Source organism: Perkinsus marinus (genome assembly GCF_000006405.1).
Source record: "Perkinsus marinus ATCC 50983 genomic scaffold scf_1104296944428, whole genome shotgun sequence".
Classification (NCBI taxonomy): domain Eukaryota; phylum Perkinsozoa; order Perkinsida; family Perkinsidae; genus Perkinsus; species Perkinsus marinus.
In genome coordinates, this window is record NW_003211397.1 from 344446 (window position 1) to 362439 (window position 17994).

Here is a 17994-nt window from a genome sequence, read left to right on the forward strand (position 1 = left end):
TCGGAACGCTACAATGGCATCTTCAACATGCCCAACTTCCTTCGTAAAATAGCTACATTGTTAAGCGCTGAACGTGGTTCGGATCAATTTCGAGAACCTCAAGTAAAGCTGAGAAGCTTCAACAGGATCAGTGGTGATGACCGCTAGGTTATAAAGGGCCGGGCAACAGTTCGGATCGGCTTCAACAGCATTCAAGAGAGTCTTTCGAGCCACCACAGGATCGGGAATACACAAAGCCTGGTCAGTCAAACAAAGTGCCGTGAGCTCAGCGAAGCGATGCTGATATCGGGATGACAGTATATGGTCCGCAGCGAGGGCCTCTCTAATAATCGTCAATGCCTCTATATAACGACAGGTAGCATGGTAGTGCCGGGCTAGGTAGTATGAGGCGAGGGGACTTTTGCCCTTCTGATGGAGGGCGACCAAAGGACCAACAAACTCATCAGCGTTGATCGGCTCGATCGCTAGCTGAGTCAGATAGCGAGCTATAACCACCAGGTCTGGCCAGGGATGCGGTACTCGATCGAGAACAGCTAGGGCTTCCGTGAAGGCTTTACGAGAGTAGTGAAAACAGGCGGATTTCTGACAAATGAAACAATCAAAAAAGGCGGAGCGAAGCTGATAACTCACTAGTGCTGAAGCTGTTGACTCAGTAGATAGGGCAGAGATGTCTACATCGGACTCTGAGAATATTGCATCGAATTGGTCTCCACCGGTGAATGAAGAAAACATAAAACAGGAATGCCACAACTAACAAAAACCGTCGGCTGTTGTCGCTATTCAGGGGAAGGGAGGGAATGCTTTCCTTTTACGGTACGACTTCCGAAACCGTGAGCGTCCTCCACCACTTACGCCCCGTAACTGCATGTATGCCCATCCTATGAGAACTCATGAGCTGGACAAGGAATTTTGACTTCCGTAACTACGAGAAGATCTCAGAGATGAAGCAACGTAGACTGCTCATGTGCCCATCCTCTATAGCTAGCGTCAAGCAATGAGAATAAATCACTACAACTCGACAGGGTAAGTATACGTATAAGATATAATGGAGTGTTACGACGCACATCGACGTAGCCGTCGAGTTTATATCCGTGTGAACCATGTAGAAGATCAAAATGTTCATGAAACTTTCCTGGCGAATGCTGGCAACTCTCTGAGTAAAGTTGAGGAATAAGACTAACGAGGACCTCCTTGTTAGATCACAAATGCGCCCCAATGATGTTAAATATATATCCTATTATACTACTTGCCTACGTATCCCATAAATATACCCCGCTGAGGTTGTTTGAAGTAGATATAGCGTGTTAGTTTGCCCCTTGTTCCTCCAGCGCACAGCGAACACAGTCTGGTGACCAGTCCAATTACTACTACATTATAATGAACTCTGAAAAGGATAGATACCCGAGTACAGATACATTCTCTCAGGAGATACTCTTCTTCACTAGACAAGCTTGCATTCGAAAGGAACCGCCGCCTGAAAGTGACACTGTAGTGTTGATGAAGTCTGTGTTAGATCCGCCATGGCGATCGGAACTGCTTACAGCGACCGCATATGGAGAAAAAAAACGCAAGAAAAATAGGGCTGAGCCGAGAATCGAACTCGGGGCCTCTCGCACCCAAAGCGAGAATCATACCACTAGACCACACAGCCGATATTCACCACAAACTACCAAAACGCTGTGTCCAATACTGTGCATACAATATGATACCAAAACCATCTTAAATTCTTCCAGCAAAACCACCGATCACATACAATACTCAACGACTTGGGCTCCCTCAATATATCAAAATTACGGACCAGCTGATCGACAGAAACCATAGGGTGCGAAGGAGAATTCAATAATACATGATAAGTTTAGACATCATTGAGCACGCCACGAAGTTCCCCACAACAGTATTACTCGTCGAATTCCCTAATTCCTTCGATTCACCATACTTCTGCTCCTCAGTCGTAGTGCTGCACTTCCGACGACATGACGTACAGGCAATCACCGTAGTAGACGAGATACCAACCCAAGATCGCTGTACTAATACTGGGCCCAACCGCTGGAGTATAATCAACCCTCGAGACGACAACATTAGAGCTTCACCCATGATATGAAGAAAAAAACACTAATGAGAAACACAAGCTTCATCTTGCTTCCCGAAAAAAACACATGTGAGCAGCGAATGACGTGATGTTGAATACGTGATGTGTTTTACGTGATATGGGGTGAGTTGTCCGGGGTGTAATTCACAGAGTGCTTTTCTAATTCACTTCATATCGCGAATAACGCGTTTTTCACATAGAGTATCACCTTAAACGGGTGAAACTCCGTCGAGCCACAACTACGAATAATATGAAGTATGATACTTTTAGGACTCTGCCGTTTCATAACACACTGTCATACTGCAGGCTCAGACAGCAGTGACTGAGCCTGCAGCTAAACCTCTATACTGGCTATTACTCGCCTGGTTGAAGGGGTGCTGCGCAAGAAGAGGATTAATAATATCAGCAAATATAATTTGGTTTATTATTCATAAAAAATAATATAATTAACGGAATAAAGTAAAAAATATATATTCGATTTCCACTCTAGTGATATGAAAAATATATTTCACGACTACTGCATATCACCGCGAATAAAATCGCGTTTTACACCACTTCACGTAAAACGGGTAGTCGTGAAACTCCACTCTCCTACGAGGAGATGTGGTAACCGCTGAGGCTAACACTAGCACTATAGATATGCTGGAGGAACAATCATCGTAACCGTATATAGCTAATGCAAAGACGTACTGCGCGCGCCACAATAATCTATGCACCGCAATACATGAAATATCATTGACTTCATAAGAGAGATTCCATACTAAAAAACTACCACCTATCTGAGGACTATAAAATACTAGAAAACTACAATATCAAAGTAAACGAAGAAACTTGAACCAATTCACACACGAACCAGATGCGCTTCTCCACATTGCTTCTGTTCCTCATCGTCCTTCTCACGGGATTTCTTCCCCGCCTTTTTTCGTTTATTTTTCGACTTTTGCTTCTTCTTCTTTTCAGCCCATTTATCTTCACCCGTTGAGGAGAAGCATTCACGAACCTAGACGAGGTCCTGGGTTCAATTCCCGGGTCCGGCACTTACTTCAGCCAGAGTCCGTAGTCGTTCATCGTCTTCCCATAGGACTGCATTATAGTGCTCTCCATCATGATAAGACAGCAGAATACACTGAGTGGTCTCTGCGTCCACTTCCTTGTATTTGATCTCATAGTGAACCTATAGTGTGTTCGATTTTGATAGTCCAACCGGAGAAAAGTGCATATCATTTCCAATACGCATAATTTCACAAACAAACTTTCACATAATAAGGCTGATTAGATTTGAGAACTAAATAAATAGCCGATAGCTCTATATCGATCACCGTTTCACTTGTGGGGAGGGGTAGGAGTGATAGACCCACCTGTTTGGAGTATGAAAATCGAACACACTGTAGCATATACATACGTTCATTGTGCCATGTTCACAGAACAACGACTATGTTGATAATTATAAACGAAGAGATAAAATTGAGGAAAAAAGAACTGCATTAGTAAACGTGAAATAAACTTCCTTACACATGATCCCGTAACAAACCTATGATATGGAATATGAAGACCTCCCAGAGGGACAATAATGGTACTAATAGTTATGAACAATGGCTAAATTAGAGTATAACAAATAGGATTTAATTAATCATAAAACAACAAATATCTATCATCATTGAAATGCCGAATAAATACCATTCGCGAGACGGGAAAAAAAATCAATTCGCACAGCGCACCAAAACCGTGCACACATTGTGTATGTTTTTTCCAAGAATATCACAAGTTACGAACTAACCGAATTCCTACTATGGCGAAGATTCGGTCCATGATACGAACCTCTCATGAAACGACAATCACCTCCTCGACAGTGGAGTTTCACCACCCGTTTTACGTGAAGTGGCGTAATACTCAGTGAAAAAACGCGATTTTATTCGCGACGATATGCAGTAGAGTTTTTCATATCAATAGGGTGATGAAACTCCATCCTTACTCACCCGTTGAGCACGTAAAACTAATGCAGTAACACCGTAAGCACCACAGAGAGCCGTGAGCTCCACCTGAACAGACGATCGGAATCGACAACTGCTTCTGGTTGTTGACAACAGTGTGGGGGGAAACATACACATGATCAACTACGTGTGTTGGTACTAACATGAAAACGCTGATAGTATGATTTTTGGGAATCCTTATTGGCTTTTTTTCTACACTCCTACCTGAACTCGTAGAAATGAGAATACCTACTCAGAATTTCCTTCCAGAATTTTCATTTTATCATCGACACATGTGGTTGACCATGAGCATATTTTCCCACACTGCTTGTTGTTGTTATTGTTGTTGTTGTTGTTGTTGTTGATGTTTTTGTTGTTGATGTTGTTGCTATTAATCTCACCTGGCCGCCCCACGTGGTCGGCTGCCGCATATTTGCTACATATTCCTCATAATCGTCGAAACCTTCCTCCGTTAAATCGACGAAATCCTGAAAACTGGAAACACCTAGGAGAGACATTTAGAGTGGTTAACAGGAGTTTCACGACTACCCGTTTAACGTGAAGTGGTGTAATACTGCATGTAAAATTAAGGCGTGTATGCTTGTTTGCGAAGTGAATTGTAAAATATCTTTTTCACTAGTGGTTTGCATATCACTAGGGTGATTTTTTAATAATTGTTACTCAATTAGTTTTACGCGTTATTCACGAAGTGAAATGTGAAATGTGTTTTTCACTAGTGTGTTTTTCATATCACTAGGGTGGTGAAACCTCCACTGTACTCACACATCTTGGTGATCTCGTAGCCAATCGCAACATTCTTGTCGAAACTCATCGTGATAAGTTTCAACTCCCTTTAACTCAACAGCGAAGCTCCTAAAGAGGCAATTGCCATCTGGTAGCACCTGGGAAAAAGGGAAATAAGGATTGCTTCGCTCCGCTAAGAATTCAATTCAAACGAATGAGCTCTTTCACAAGCACGAGGAAACCTCAGGAAGGCCAAATGAACACTCACGAGGTTAACGTATGAACTGATTACTATACATCTTAGAAATGTAATAAATGTAATATTACACGTATTAGCCCTAAAAATGATATCGATTTATACGCTATTCATGAAAAATGACCAGGGTCATATATGTTGGTGTAACTACCACTTATATACATAGTTTCACCACAAATTGAGATATCGTAGACATCGAATGAATATACGCTCACGAAGAATCCTAAGAATAGTTTTACTACTATAATGGAGGTCATATTCTAGAAGTGAATAGAAGTGAGTACACTCACTTCTTGAAGTGATTAGAAAATCATCATTAAAACCTTGTTTTGGACCCACCGACCTCATGAATTTGAAGTCCCCGTGTACGCAGCATCGCTCGAGCCTGTTCCAGATCTTCTGATGAGGAGGTCCTATCATGCTTAGAAGAGCCTGCTTTCTTCTTCCCTTTTGCCATCTCAATGAGGGGGTGGGACCTATATCATTTTTCTAAGGAGAGTGTAAGAATCCTAAGGAAACGTTCTCGCTCGCCCTCTGCGTTTTTCTAAGGGAGGTTCGGCACTTTCTAAGGAAGTTCCGTTTTTTTCCTAAGGAAACCTCTCAGCTCTCACACAGTCACGTGTTCACGGAGGTTACGCTCTTGCCTTGCGATTGGCGTTTTTTTCTGAGGCCTTGGATAACAGTCTTAACCCGGATATCAGCTCTTACCCGGATAACATCCTTAACCCGGATATCAGCTCTTACCCGGATGACGGTTTTAATCAGGAGTTTCCCTCCTGTAACCTTTCCCAGTTGTAGCCTGGCTCCCGGCCTCAAAGTTAATTCTTGTTGCTGAGTGCTTGCAGGGGAACTTTCTCCGCCAAGGTTATTTTGGCGGTTCGAAGGGGGTGGTGGAATGCGAATATGAAGATACCGTTGAGAAATTATAAGTGCGCAAGACTCGAGCGAATTTGGGATTTCCGAAATGTTGGAGACAGGTATTGAACTTCCGCATATTCCTATCTATCGAATGTCGCCAGTTAGGTGATTCCATTCCACCATTCCACCTTTGAAGATGATTGCGAGATAGTTTGAGTACCCCTTCTTTTGGAGGCTCTCTGGAGCGGTTTTTGCAACTTTGGTTGTCATTTTTAATAGTATTATTGAGGGGTGGAGCTCCCCGGCTGCGGCAGGCCAGAGTTGTTTACTATTCCCAGTTATTCTGAGAAACTGTAGTTCAACCACATCTTTTTGTATGGCAATTCCCGTGGAAAATTTCAAGCAACAACGATCAACGCGAACAATGGATTTCGACAGAACTAAGTAAGTTCCCTATCCTTTTGAAAATCATCCGACGTGTTCCTAAACGGCACTAACGAGTGTAAAACTGTATTTTGGGAGAAGTTCATTTTCGGCCGATTCAGAGCTTCCAGCACCCTACTGATGCGCCTCCAACACGAGTGGGTCAGATTTTGCTCCGTTATAGTAGACAAGGCATGGTGAGCTGTGGGGTGTTGTTTCCAACGTGTAGGGGTTGATATCAGGTTCTCGGCAACTACGACTATTCTCACCTTATACGCCTTGTTTGGTGATGACATTCGTATGGCGTGTTTCGACCAAGATGCTGATTCGTGAGTGACAGCTTCATGTTGCCAACTGGGAATTGGAGGAATATATACGTTCACACCTTTCCTCAACTGAGCTCGGGAGTTTACAACGATTTTTAAATAGGAAAGATGAACAGGGTGAATCAAGAAAAATTCCCCAAAAAATTTGCTAAGAAATTCCAACATATGTGGTTGGCAATGTGCATATCCCCTCCCCCCCACACTGCTGGCATAACAAGTTGTTGTTGATTTTATTCATTTTCAGAACCTTCAACGCGATAACAATCGCTTGTCTAGTGGTATTTGGCATCGAGATAATACTACAGTCCTTCGGCAAGCAGACTACTTTGGGGGATCTTCTTCCTCTTGGACGTCTTGCCACAGGATCACTTGTGCTGGATGTGAGTCACACTGTATATGTGAAGTGGTGCAAAACGCGATTCTATTCGCGGTGATATGCAGTAGTCGTGGAATAATTTTTTTCACTAGTGTTTTCGTATCACGTTTAGCTCACCTACGTAGCTGAGGATCTCTTCGGTGACGACTCGGGAACCGCCGGACAAGGTAAATATGAATTTAGTGACACTCCTGTATGCTTATACGTTTAGGTGATGCCGCGAGGGCCGGTCGAATGTCCAGAGCGGGCACTCGGGCCGGCAGAATCGTTCGAATCATCCGCCTTATTCGTCTTATTCGAATTGCGAAGATGTAACGAAGTCATTTATACTGAGAAAGTTGATGAACCTCCGTATTAGGTACAAGGCCTTCGTGGATGCTCAGCAAAGAGAAGCACGTGTGAAGAATAGACAAAAACAGGAAGAGCTCGCTTTAGAATATGTGGAGGAAGAAGAGGAGGAAGAGGAGGAAGAGGAGGAAGAGGAGGGAGAAAGTTTCACCTCGGACGACCAATCGGAAGTGGGCTCAATTTGGGCCTGTTTTGAATCTTTATTGGTCAACCTTAGATATCCGAAGATTTCCTGGACGACGATCTTGACTTGATCAGCGGTGTAGATGAGGAAATTGTCGAGCCGGAGTCGCGAGTTGGAAAGAAGCTGACCGAGAAGACAACACAAAAGCTCATCGTAGCCTCGCCCTTGTTGTTATCACCCTACCAATTTAGCATAGACTTCTCAGTTGTCTTACTCTCGTGTGGTTCTATGGACATGTTCATTTGCAAACAGTAGATATGCTTACTCCTATGGAGAGCATTACACTTATCATCATTTCACCCACTCACTGTGACTCGCTAGATCGATTCTAGTAGGAGGGTCACCTTAGTCTTTTTTAGAGGTTTTCAAATTAGTTATATAAAGTGTTAGAGGATCTATCCTGTGGATCAGGATTCTCTGAATCTAAATGTAAAGAGGATATACCTTTTTTATATCAATGGAGTTTCACGACTACCCGTTTACGTGAAGTGGCGTAAAACTCGGATATGCAGTAGTCGTGAAATATACTTTCACTGGTGTTTTTCATATCATTAGGGTGGTGAACCTCCAATGTTGGCAGATCCTGATCCTCCTCATGCTGTTCATGATACCAGTGTTCACCATCACGAACATTGTACCTAATTCGGCGCAGTATGGAGTGGATTCATTATACACCTCTTATATAGAGTAGGTTTCCATCTCGTCGTCTTATATGGTGTGATGGTAGAATCTCTCGTTTCCACGCTGGAGGTATCCGGTTCGATTCGTCCGTGGGGCATTTTTATTTATCGTCCTATCTAGATACGTCCACGAATGCCTCACTAGTGGCCAGCACAGCATCGACACCCTCGCACGGCGCTCCTCATATACTGATAAGCTCCTGCACTTCCTCTACGCTCACAACGGGGACACTAGGGACAGCGATTGTAACGCTGCTCGTGCTCGCTAATTGAATCCCTTCCTCGTCAGGTCCAGGCGGCGATGTGATGTGCGTGGCTTCATATGTAAGCCATCTTGCATGGATCGGGTGGGTTCAGGTTGGGTCTAACTTGTCATTTCAAATCATATATCTTTGTTTTCCTCAGCTGAGCTCAGAAGTTTCCTCACTAATTATAGGAGTTTATACTCCCATATTTCGGGTGGAAATATTCGGAAACCAATGAGAATTGCTCACAGCTCTGATGTTGTCATCACCAACTGTGGTGGAGCCATTGAATTCGAGACAGCATGAGACCTTCATCCACGTCGGCTGAAGTGAACGCAGGCCGTTAGCTATATTGGTGAATCGATCAACTTTGTCTACTGCGCACCACAATCATGCAGTTTCGAATTCAATACTTCCAACACATGTGGTTAATAATGTGCTGTTCCGAATAGATACTACACTGAAGGGACGCATCCCTGCTGGACGAACCCTTTCCTCGACGACTTATCGCTCTCGGACATTCGCATTGAGTGAGTAGAGCTTCGCCGCCGTCGTGTATCTAGGTAAGAGTGGTTTTGTAGATACGACGAAGCATATAATGGTGATGGTTTTCTGGTCTACTCGGGTGACCTCAGTGACTTAGCGGTGGAAGCACTTATTAACCCGTGGGACGCCTGTGGCGGCGATCCTGCTGTCCCGATTGGGGTGAGTTGGTGATTGTAGAATTGCTTTTGAAGTCACTTATCCACTTCGAAGTACACACGATAATACAAATTGCCAACTCGATAGGAGCTCTTAAGGGGTTATCAGATAATAGTAAAAATACGAATATCATAATAATACGAAAAATTATACCACAACGTTGGCATAATTTTTCGTGAGGTGTCTTTACTCCGCATCCCTGCAGTTTGACGGCGGGGGGAAAAATATGCACATGGTCAACAACACGTGTTAGTGATGACAATATGAAAATTTTTAGGCCGTTTTTATTGGCTTCTGTACACTTCTACCCTAATTCGTATAGTAGTTGGGCAAACTCCTGCCTCAGCTGAGGAAAGTGAACATATATATTTCAACATTGCCCCACTGTATGGCGTCAACACTTGAAATGAGTTTCGAAGTATTCCTTGTACACTTTACCAATCGAGATTGACATTTCATCTGCCAAGTGCATCACGGTTTAATTCGATTTTACTATTTTTTCATCAGAAATATCAGCGTCCCTCAGGTACGAGGAGTTTCGTTAATTGCCGACATAGCATGTCCAGGGGATCTTCGCTTTAATGAGCGCACTGCAGTTCTACCATTGTTACGCAAGCCGACAGATCCGGAGAATTTCAATACTTATTTTATAGTAATTTCTGCAAATATTCCGCGACGACGCTGTACCACGCCTTTCCCAGTTCGTCATGGACGAGCGTGCGAAGGCGTATTGGGCTGCTGTTTTGAATATGTTCCAAACCGTCTTCATTTGTCTAGTCCTGGGAACAGGGGCGATATTCTTTTCGAGAGATGCCAATGTGAGCGCTTCACACTTGTGAGTAACGACCTAGATGCACTATATGGTAGATGTTGGTGTTGGGACCGATAGAGCGGATGATGGTGAAACTGACTCGTATTAGAGACAACCCTTTGATGGCAACGATGCTGGGTGAGGGGGGGGGAGTAGTGTTGGAAAATATGCACACTTTTCTCAGCTGCGAGAATTTGTGAGTTTGAAGTCCAACGCCTACTACGACAACACGGCTTAGTTAGACTCGCATCGCTGCACATTAGGTCTCGAGTGATCAGTTTCAGCCGTTTAAATTGCGTCTACTTTCATCATGCCAATGAGTTTTTTCCACAGGAGTTTTTGAAGAGAATTGCCGTAGAAATGTGCAAAAATCTAGGAGAATTTCCAGAAATTTCCTCAGAATTTTCACATTGCTATCAACACATGTGGTTGAGTATATGTATATTTTCCAACACTGATCGAGAGTGAGATTGTATATGCACATGGTCAACTACATGTGTTGGTGAAATTTTGGTACACTTCTACCCAAAATAATATGTGGATTTTCATAATGTAGTTTTGGAAATTTACGAGCTCAGTCGAGGAAACCAAACATTCATTCCCACACTGAAATTAAAGCCTTACTCGTTTTATTTATTCAACCCATCCCTCGTGTCCTTCCCGCACCACCTCACTCGGAGAGAGGGAAACGGGAGAGGGGTGGCCACTAGATGCGGTCGCCCCTCTCGTGCCGACGTCCCCATCTATTTATTCCCACACTGAATCCGTCACGCGCCACGAGCTTTATTGCTACACTGAGCTGGTTAGGTGACGAGGAATTTAGAAAAGAAGAAACGCTGAAGGCTAAAGAGGTTGCAAGGCAATCGCGAAAAGGTCTGTCGAAAATGTGGGACATTGTTACAGTGAGTGGCTCCCCCGGGCGGGGGCGGCGATTTTACGGTTTTTGTATCAGTTTCAAAATGCGAAGACTAGTGATTCGAGTCACGAGTAAAGAGGAGAGCTCATTTGATGAATAGGTGATGTTTTATTGTAGGCCTCTGGAAACGGTGATGTTGGAGAAAACTATTATAAAAATCGGCAGTTTACTAGCCTTGGGATTCGGCGAAGCTGGTGCTGAAATCATCGGAAAAAATATGCAGGTGAGCTGAATCTATTCGTGAGTGTTTTCTAATACTCCCAGCTAGAGTATTGGAAATTTTTCATTCTTTATCTTGACAGGCCGCAGAAAGGTCGGCCGGGGTGAATGCGATGATTCCGGGGAAAAAAGTAGATGCAGTTTTTGGGTTTTGCGACATACGCAATTTCACGGACGCAACTGAGGTGTTGAACGACAAAGTTATGGTTTTTGTAAACCAGGTGAGAGCGGCTGGCGAGGGTATTTTGAAAGAGTTTGTAAATGTATTCAGATTGGAAAAATTGTGCATGGAATTGTGGATGAATTTCACGGCGCTGCAAATAAGAACATCGGCGATGCGTTTTTGGTGAGGAAGTTGGTAGTGGTTGCTGAGGAGACGTTTGCTGTTCAGTTGGTGTGGCGCTTACCCGAGGACGATGCTGAGCTTAGGAAAAAAATGTGCGACATGGCGGTGATGTCTTTTGTTAAGGTGAGCTGGGAAAATGCACATGGTCAACTACATGTATGTGTTGGTGACAATATGAAAATTGTGATGAAATTTTTTATCGGCTTCGGAACACTTTTAAAACACGTAGGACCTATTCTTCCAAATATGTATAGTGTGTTCGATTTTGATAGTCCAACCGGAGACGAGTGCATATCATTTCCAATGCGCATAATTTCGCAAACAAACCTTCACATAATAAGGCTGATTAGATTTGAGAACTAAATAAATAGCCGATAGCTCTATATCGATCACCGTTTCACTTGTGGGGGTGTCGGAGTGATAGACCCACCTGTTTGGAGTATCAAAATCGAACACACTGTAATGAGGAAAAATATGAAAATTGTGATGAAATTTTTATGGGTTTTTTGAACCCTTCTGAGGAAAGCGAAGATATATTCTTCCAAAATCGCATATAGGTGGTAGCCGCAGTAAACAAGAGTCCAGTTCTGTACGAGTACAGAGAGCATCCAGGACTGCGAACGCGACTAGAGAACTATCGGTAAGCTCTGGAGATGATGTTGTTGTTGCTGCTGCTTCCCTGCAGAGTCCGCATGGGATTTGGTATGCATTGTGGATGGGCGATCGAAGGGGCGATTGGGTCTGAGTTTAAGATAGATGCCAGTTATCTGTCCCCTAACGTTAATCTGGCCGGCTCGCTCGAGGCTGCTACCAAGGAATACGGGGTGAGTGGTGTTGTAGAGTCTGTTTAGTGTAATGGGGCCGATTCCTGTTTGGGAAGCGTAAGGTCTCCTGTTCGAATCTTGGGGGGGGGGAGTTCAATTGTAATTATTTTTGGAAGAGGAAATCATCCAGAAACCTATAATGTTCCCGAGGAGAACTTGTTTTGAATTTTCCAAATTTTTCGATCAGTTTCCCATGTGAATGTCATCACATTGGTAACATTTTTCCCAGTGCTATCAAACCCTAGGGAATGCCATTTCTGCAACCTGTCTTGGAATGCCACAGTTATCTGCATCATCGTATATCGAAATTTCTCTGATGTAGTTTGCATATTTACTCTCAGGTTTGTATGCTTTTCTCGGGAGCTGTGGTGGAGTCTTGTAACGAGAGTGTTCAGGAGTAGCAAAAAAAACGAAAAAAATTCCTTCTTGATTTTTTTTCGTGTCAGTAATTGCCGTTTGATTGATCGAGTTATGATCAATGGCTCCAGCATGGGCCTATACACTCTTGATATCGTCTATGAAGACCTCCCAGTGGTGGGAATCACATGTACTAGCCATTTCCCAGTGTAGTTATTGCACATAGTGTTCTCCTCAGCTGCTAAGGCGAGTGGGGAGAATGGCGCCTCGAGTCCTCAGCGGTGAGCTCTTCTTGCCTTGGGGAACTTGGGTATGTTTTTGGTAGTAGATCTCGAGCACGACAAGGGCGAGCGACTCGGAAGGCTAACAAGTTGTTGTCGTCGTATTGTGTTGGAGATCTGTTCGAAAGCGACGCGGATATCGTACAGATGCGTAAGGTCTTCACTGAAGAGTTTTTTGACAAGTTCCGAATGGCACTAAGGTAGCACATTTCCGGATGAAGTTGGTGAGTTGCATGGTAATCTGCACAGGAACTATGAGTCGGGCGAGTGGGAGGTGGCGTACTCTATGTTCAACATTACCGAGCAGATGCTTGCCTCGGAAGGGTATGTTGACGGGCCTAGTGCCTCATTGAAGAGGTGCTAAAGTGAGTCGAAGTGGCAGCGTATGATAGTTGCTTATCGAGGTACATGAAGCGGTATGATAAGAAGGCCCCTGCTACGTGGAGTGGTGCTAGGGAGCTTCCATGATTATTGTTGTTGTTATTGTTATCGCTAATGGGTGATTCGTAGTGTAGACATGTGAAGGTATTCACCACTTTGTTGTATCATCATCACTCTTGCGTTAACAGTAGTTATACGGAATTTGTTATGGCATGCCCCTTGGTTGATGACATTGAAAGTTAAAAGAGCATTGACAAACGGGTAATTCGTAGTACCGCCGCTTTTCGTAACGGAGGAAGATCTTCCCATATCATGTATAGTGCGCGTTGATCCGGTATTTGGGAACATGTCTGTTCGGCTGTTGCCCTCTAGATCTGGACTATCGCTTTTAAACTACTTGCCAATTGAATTGTGTGTCGATGCAGCCTAGTGGTAGAGCGGCTGCTTGAAGATGAGTAGGTTGTCGGTTCGAACCCTGGCAAGGTCTTTTGTTGGGTTATTAAGTGACAAGCAGTTCGATGTTGGTAGCCGCCGCATTCTAGCATTTTATTCAAACGCCGAGTTTTCCCTGTACTAGGCCGCCGCCTCACTTGCCCATCGTTACTCTACTCGTATAGAGATTCCGTGTGCTCGCAAGCAACCCCCCAATGTCCTTGGATATACCTCTGGTCGTGTCAGGGAAAGCCTCCACATTCAAACGACCGTTACTCGGAAATTTTGAACTGACATATCCCCAACACTTCCATGGCGTCGCTTATAGGTCTCTATCAGCCTACATTGATGGCGACTTCTATCAACGATATCGTACATAAAGAATCGTCGATTCAGTCAGATTACCCCAAGTCACTGCCCTCGTTATTCTCCTCAAGGCCTCTCCATATGCTAATCAGTTCACTTTACCAGCCAAAAAAGAGAGATGGAAAGAGAGTTACATACAAGAGAACAGCTTGCGTTGCACACAAGGGGAGCGGTAGTAATGTTCATCACACAACCGTCCGGGTTACTCACTCAAGCCAATAACAGAGCATTTCAAGAGGACGAATCGAAGGGAGCTCCCCCGCCCATTCTAAACCATTTAAGCTACCCCTTATTAAAGCAATACCATAAAACACTCAACACTACGAAGATTCTCCAGAAGCAAGCAAGAGTTCCGTTTCAACCACCCGAATCGATCAAGGCTTGGTTTAAGCAACGATCTTCCTGGTGTAGATGAGAGCACGAGAGTGAGGTACTCCGACCCGCGAGATCTGACCAGTACTCTCCAACATACGGAGGGCTTGACGAGCCAAAGAGCCGTTGACCTGCAAAATGGATATCATCAACAGCAAGAAGATTATTATCAACCCTACCTTGATACGCTCAGAAACGATAGCAGGGGTGATCAGCTTGGCCTTGGGGATCTCCTTCTGGAGCTTAGCAACAGTTGCCTTATCCCAGCAGACAGCGTTATTCAGCTTCTCTTGCACCTATACCATATCAATCAGCACGATTTGAGAGAAATGTGGTATTACCTTTCCCTTAGACCACTTCTTCTTCTTGCCCTTGCCACCGGCCATAGCGGCCTTAGCCTTGGCCTCCTTTGACTTTTGAATCTTAGGTCCCATACTGACGACGAAACAGACCTGCTTGCGATGCACCGAGTGTGAATGCCAAATTAGCTGTACACAAATCGATCGCTTGGGCGTCCGCTTTTTACATTCATCAGCACAGCGGAGCGCTGCAGCCTTTCATAGCAGGTGTATTTAGAGGAAAGTCGCAGTAGAAGACTTCGCGCTCAGCAACAAGTGCCAAAACGATGAAAGGTTCGAAGCAGTCTCTTGTGAAGGCCGAGCTACGTTCGTACGCAAACTCAATGAGCGGAGCGAAGCGATTCTTTTCAATGGCATAATAATGATAATCGACTTTAATCGGTTGTGAAGAACATCGAACACAGTGTGATGTCTATGCTTTACAGCTTGGCATTTCGTAAACTGCCTTTCCATATGGACTAGTCGGCAACTTAATAATAAGTTATTATTGAGTTGCCGATGAGTCCATTACTAACAACATCAACGGTGATAGTAGCAAATCGACTTAATACTATCAACGAATGCCGACAGTGTGGTTTACTAGGACGAACCTAGTTATACGAGAAATCGATTATCGAACTACATTTCACATTTTCATCTCCGCATCGAACTGACTTGACAAACGCTTTCATGAGAGTTAACGTAAACTTCGGTGTCGCTTCCACATGCCCCTGAGGTGGTTAAATTACAAAATACAGAAAATAACGACAATATTCAATGAGGTTTGTCGTTCACTCTCAGCAGTTCGGGTTTCTGGTTGCCTTTGGTTACAGCTTTCACCCGTATAACAGTTCGGGTTTCTAGTTGCCTTAGGTGACAGCTTTCACCTGTATAACAGTTCGGGTTTCTGGTTGCCTTTGATTACAGATTTCACCCGTATAACAGTTCGGGTTTCTGGTTGCCTTGTCCGGTTTCGGGTTTACAATTCAATTTGTCTTCCTTGGATGTTGTACGACACCCCTCTGACGTTGTTTCCTTTTCTCGTGGAACTTTTATAATCTACATACCCTCACTCACGTAACTCAACAATAGTAACAGATGAAAATATTAGAAAATGAATTCATCCCCTTCCCTCGTCTTCTCTTGTTGGAGTTCCTCGACACGTTTCCGTCTGAGGATAGAAAATATATATACCCCCGATAATAACAATGGAGTTTCACCACCCTAGTGATATGAAAAACATATTTCACGACTACTGCATATCACCGCGAAAATCGCCTCTTTCACCACTTCACGTAAAACAGGTCGTGAAACTCCGCTGATGAAAACGCATTTCCTGAATTTTCTCTCAAAACTTTCACCTTGTCACCAACACATATTTTCCCCATCCTTTCGGGGGGAATATACACATGGTCAGCTACATACGTTGGTGACAATATGAAAACTCTGAGAAATTCTCTGTCTCACTAAACTAGTGAGAGAACTGCTAAGCTCAGATGAATAAAGCGAAGATATATTCCTCTAACACTGGCCGCGCTATTCTTACCGGTTTCTCTCCATCTCGATCCTCCTCAGCTCACGGACTCGTTCTTCTCTCTAAAACAACAAAAACATAATTGGGTGAAAAATTCACTTATCGGATTTTTTTACCCGACTTGCCGCTTCTGCTGCCAAACGTTGTTGCTCTTCCTTTGCCCGACGACTACAAAACATGACATTCCTCTCCCCTCAAACTCCTTACTACACCTACGCGTTGTCCTCCATAATTTTCTCGAGCTCATCACTACTACGTTGTTTTTCTTCCAACTTGGATTTAAATTCAGCAATCAACTGCCGTTTTTCAGAGGCGATCTCGAGCACCTACCACACGCGATATCTAAAACGCTCAATTCCTATTAGATAGTGTAGTGGTGGTGGTGACGACGACATACAACAGAGTCGCCTCGGTGAAAGAACATAACGGTAAAGGTTGCATATTATCATCTACGAGAGGCGTTTAGAATTGATAAGTGGGAAGCAACGCGTAGAAGCGACATGTGCTGAAATATGCATGTAATAAGAATTTGTGGAAGAATTCGTTGAAGATGTGTTTTTTCGCGCACGATTATATCCATCTAGCTCGAAAGTATTAATTCTTCCCCCAACTGCATCGATTTTTAAATCTACTTTTTTACACCCAAAATTCTTATATATACCTCCGAAACTGAAATCGAGAAGTCGCGCATATCAAACTCTAGAAAATTACTTTTCTGGAATATATGCTTTGTTTCCTCAGCTGAGCTCAGGAGTTCATCACTTCTAAAGAATTTCTCATAATTTTCATATCGTCACCAACACATGTAGTTGACCATGTGCATTCCTTCTCACACTGGGGAAAATACTCCACTGATGCAAAATGATGACTCATCGACAAAAAATCAAAGACTCTCGAGCAAAATTATACCGCAACAAGAGGCGCTTTCGCGTTGTGCGTGCGTGCGTGCAGATTTATTCTGGCTAGACTACGGAGCGTGGGAGGCTTTCAGATATATTAGAGGACTCCTCTATATGCGGAGGTGTTGGAAAAAATCAGAAAACTCGATTATGCGAACAGCTCGAAGAGATATGCACGAAAAACGTTAATGACGGAGAAATGTCTTACCCGGGGATCGAACCGGGGACCTATGTAAATTCATTGATTGAGTCCACGATGTGGACTCAGTGAGCTCCGCCCCTTCGTCACGAAGGCCTAGTATAGATAGTGAGAGTCGCGTCTCGGTTTACGAATCTCCCTTTCACATTAAAATTTCCACGAATTCCCTCATACAACTTTCTCAAGAGCTTTCGCCCTCTCCTTCTGCTTCTCTGCATCCAATCGCTTCTTAAAATCGTCACTCGCCACGAAATTATCCAACCTCTTTTTGACCTCGCTCTCTACTCTAAACTTTCACACGATATCATATATATCACAAAAAGTCCGAATCTACCTTTGCTTTTCGTCGACTTCAATATTCTTATCTTCAATTCTCGGCAGCGCTGAGATTGGCCCTGAAAGTCCCAACAAAGTCACAATTGATTTATAAAAAAGCCCCTCCTAGGAATCGAACCCACCTCCTACCCCTTCTATGCCGATTCTCATCCGAGTCCTTTGCCCAGTCCCTGATCATAGAA

The 17994-nt window shown here is 43.8% G+C and overlaps 8 protein-coding genes and 1 non-coding gene across 9 annotated transcripts in view; 4 read left to right on the forward strand and 5 right to left on the reverse strand.

Moving 5' to 3' along the window:
- Positions 1-60: 60 nt before the first annotated feature.
- Positions 61-732, reverse strand: Pmar_PMAR019133 (hypothetical protein; the record flags this gene model as incomplete). Its single annotated transcript, XM_002780188.1, has 2 exons — positions 61-582; positions 631-732. 2 exons carry the CDS (start codon positions 730-732, stop codon positions 61-63), a joined length of 624 nt encoding a protein of 207 aa, XP_002780234.1.
- Positions 733-1579: 847 nt separating this feature from the next.
- On the reverse strand, positions 1580-1651 carry Pmar_PMAR019134. Its single transcript has one exon. It is a non-coding gene; the product is annotated as a tRNA-Pro (tRNA).
- Positions 1652-2930: 1279 nt separating this feature from the next.
- Positions 2931-4891, reverse strand: Pmar_PMAR019135 (hypothetical protein; the record flags this gene model as incomplete). The annotated part of the gene is made up of 5 exons (XM_002780189.1): positions 2931-3089; positions 3132-3263; positions 4066-4128; positions 4461-4547; positions 4814-4891. The coding sequence occupies 5 exons, from the start codon at positions 4889-4891 to the stop codon at positions 2931-2933; spliced, it is 519 nt and encodes a 172-aa protein (XP_002780235.1).
- Positions 4892-6481: 1590 nt separating this feature from the next.
- On the forward strand, positions 6482-8523 carry Pmar_PMAR019136 (conserved hypothetical protein; the record flags this gene model as incomplete). Its single annotated transcript, XM_002780190.1, has 9 exons — positions 6482-6537; positions 6583-6669; positions 6911-7046; positions 7155-7209; positions 7254-7353; positions 7401-7560; positions 7608-7727; positions 8155-8261; positions 8376-8523. 9 exons carry the CDS (start codon positions 6482-6484, stop codon positions 8521-8523), a joined length of 969 nt encoding a protein of 322 aa, XP_002780236.1.
- Positions 8524-9908: 1385 nt separating this feature from the next.
- On the forward strand, positions 9909-10250 carry Pmar_PMAR019137 (hypothetical protein; the record flags this gene model as incomplete). Its single annotated transcript, XM_002780191.1, has 2 exons — positions 9909-10019; positions 10197-10250. 2 exons carry the CDS (start codon positions 9909-9911, stop codon positions 10248-10250), a joined length of 165 nt encoding a protein of 54 aa, XP_002780237.1.
- Positions 10251-11061: 811 nt separating this feature from the next.
- Pmar_PMAR019138 (guanylyl cyclase, putative) lies at positions 11062-12718 on the forward strand (the record flags this gene model as incomplete). The annotated part of the gene is made up of 6 exons (XM_002780192.1): positions 11062-11151; positions 11231-11368; positions 11419-11616; positions 12051-12133; positions 12179-12317; positions 12659-12718. 6 exons carry the CDS (start codon positions 11062-11064, stop codon positions 12716-12718), a joined length of 708 nt encoding a protein of 235 aa, XP_002780238.1.
- A 70-nt stretch (positions 12719-12788) lies between these two features.
- Pmar_PMAR019139 (hypothetical protein) lies at positions 12789-13423 on the forward strand (the record flags this gene model as incomplete). Its single annotated transcript, XM_002780193.1, has 5 exons — positions 12789-12864; positions 12913-12955; positions 13003-13155; positions 13205-13312; positions 13360-13423. The coding sequence occupies 5 exons, from the start codon at positions 12789-12791 to the stop codon at positions 13421-13423; spliced, it is 444 nt and encodes a 147-aa protein (XP_002780239.1).
- A 1064-nt stretch (positions 13424-14487) lies between these two features.
- Positions 14488-14954, reverse strand: Pmar_PMAR019140 (40S ribosomal protein S25, putative). Its single transcript, XM_002780194.1, has 3 exons — positions 14848-14954; positions 14686-14802; positions 14488-14637 (listed from the first exon to the last, which is right to left on the reverse strand). The coding sequence occupies exons 1-3, from the start codon at positions 14938-14940 to the stop codon at positions 14521-14523; spliced, it is 327 nt and encodes a 108-aa protein (XP_002780240.1). The 5' UTR covers positions 14941-14954; the 3' UTR covers positions 14488-14520.
- Positions 14955-15951: 997 nt separating this feature from the next.
- The window catches only part of Pmar_PMAR019141 (hydroxyproline-rich glycoprotein precursor, putative), a gene marked incomplete at both ends in the record, with an annotated part of 2266 nt that continues 223 nt past the window's right edge, over positions 15952-17994 (reverse strand). Inside the window, 6 exons of the mRNA XM_002780195.1 lie at positions 15952-16015; positions 16391-16440; positions 16495-16546; positions 16595-16704; positions 17651-17762; positions 17811-17871. Of these exons, the coding sequence (XP_002780241.1) occupies positions 15952-16015; positions 16391-16440; positions 16495-16546; positions 16595-16704; positions 17651-17762; positions 17811-17871 (449 nt within the window). The remainder of the gene's footprint in view (positions 16016-16390; positions 16441-16494; positions 16547-16594; positions 16705-17650; positions 17763-17810; positions 17872-17994) is intronic.

What these genes read in the sequence shown, in the direction of transcription:
- Pmar_PMAR019140 (XM_002780194.1), bottom strand. Translation starts at nt 14,940, where the DNA reads ATGGGACCTAAGATTCAAAAGTCAAAGGAGGCCAAGGCTAAGGCCGCT. An exon ending in AGAAGTGGTCTAAGGGAAAG is followed by an intron (nt 14,803 to 14,847) that starts GTAATACCACAT and finishes GATATGGTATAG; the next exon opens with GTGCAAGAGAAGCTGAATAA. An exon ending in TCGTTTCTGAGCGTATCAAG is followed by an intron (nt 14,638 to 14,685) that starts GTAGGGTTGATA and finishes TCCATTTTGCAG; the next exon opens with GTCAACGGCTCTTTGGCTCG.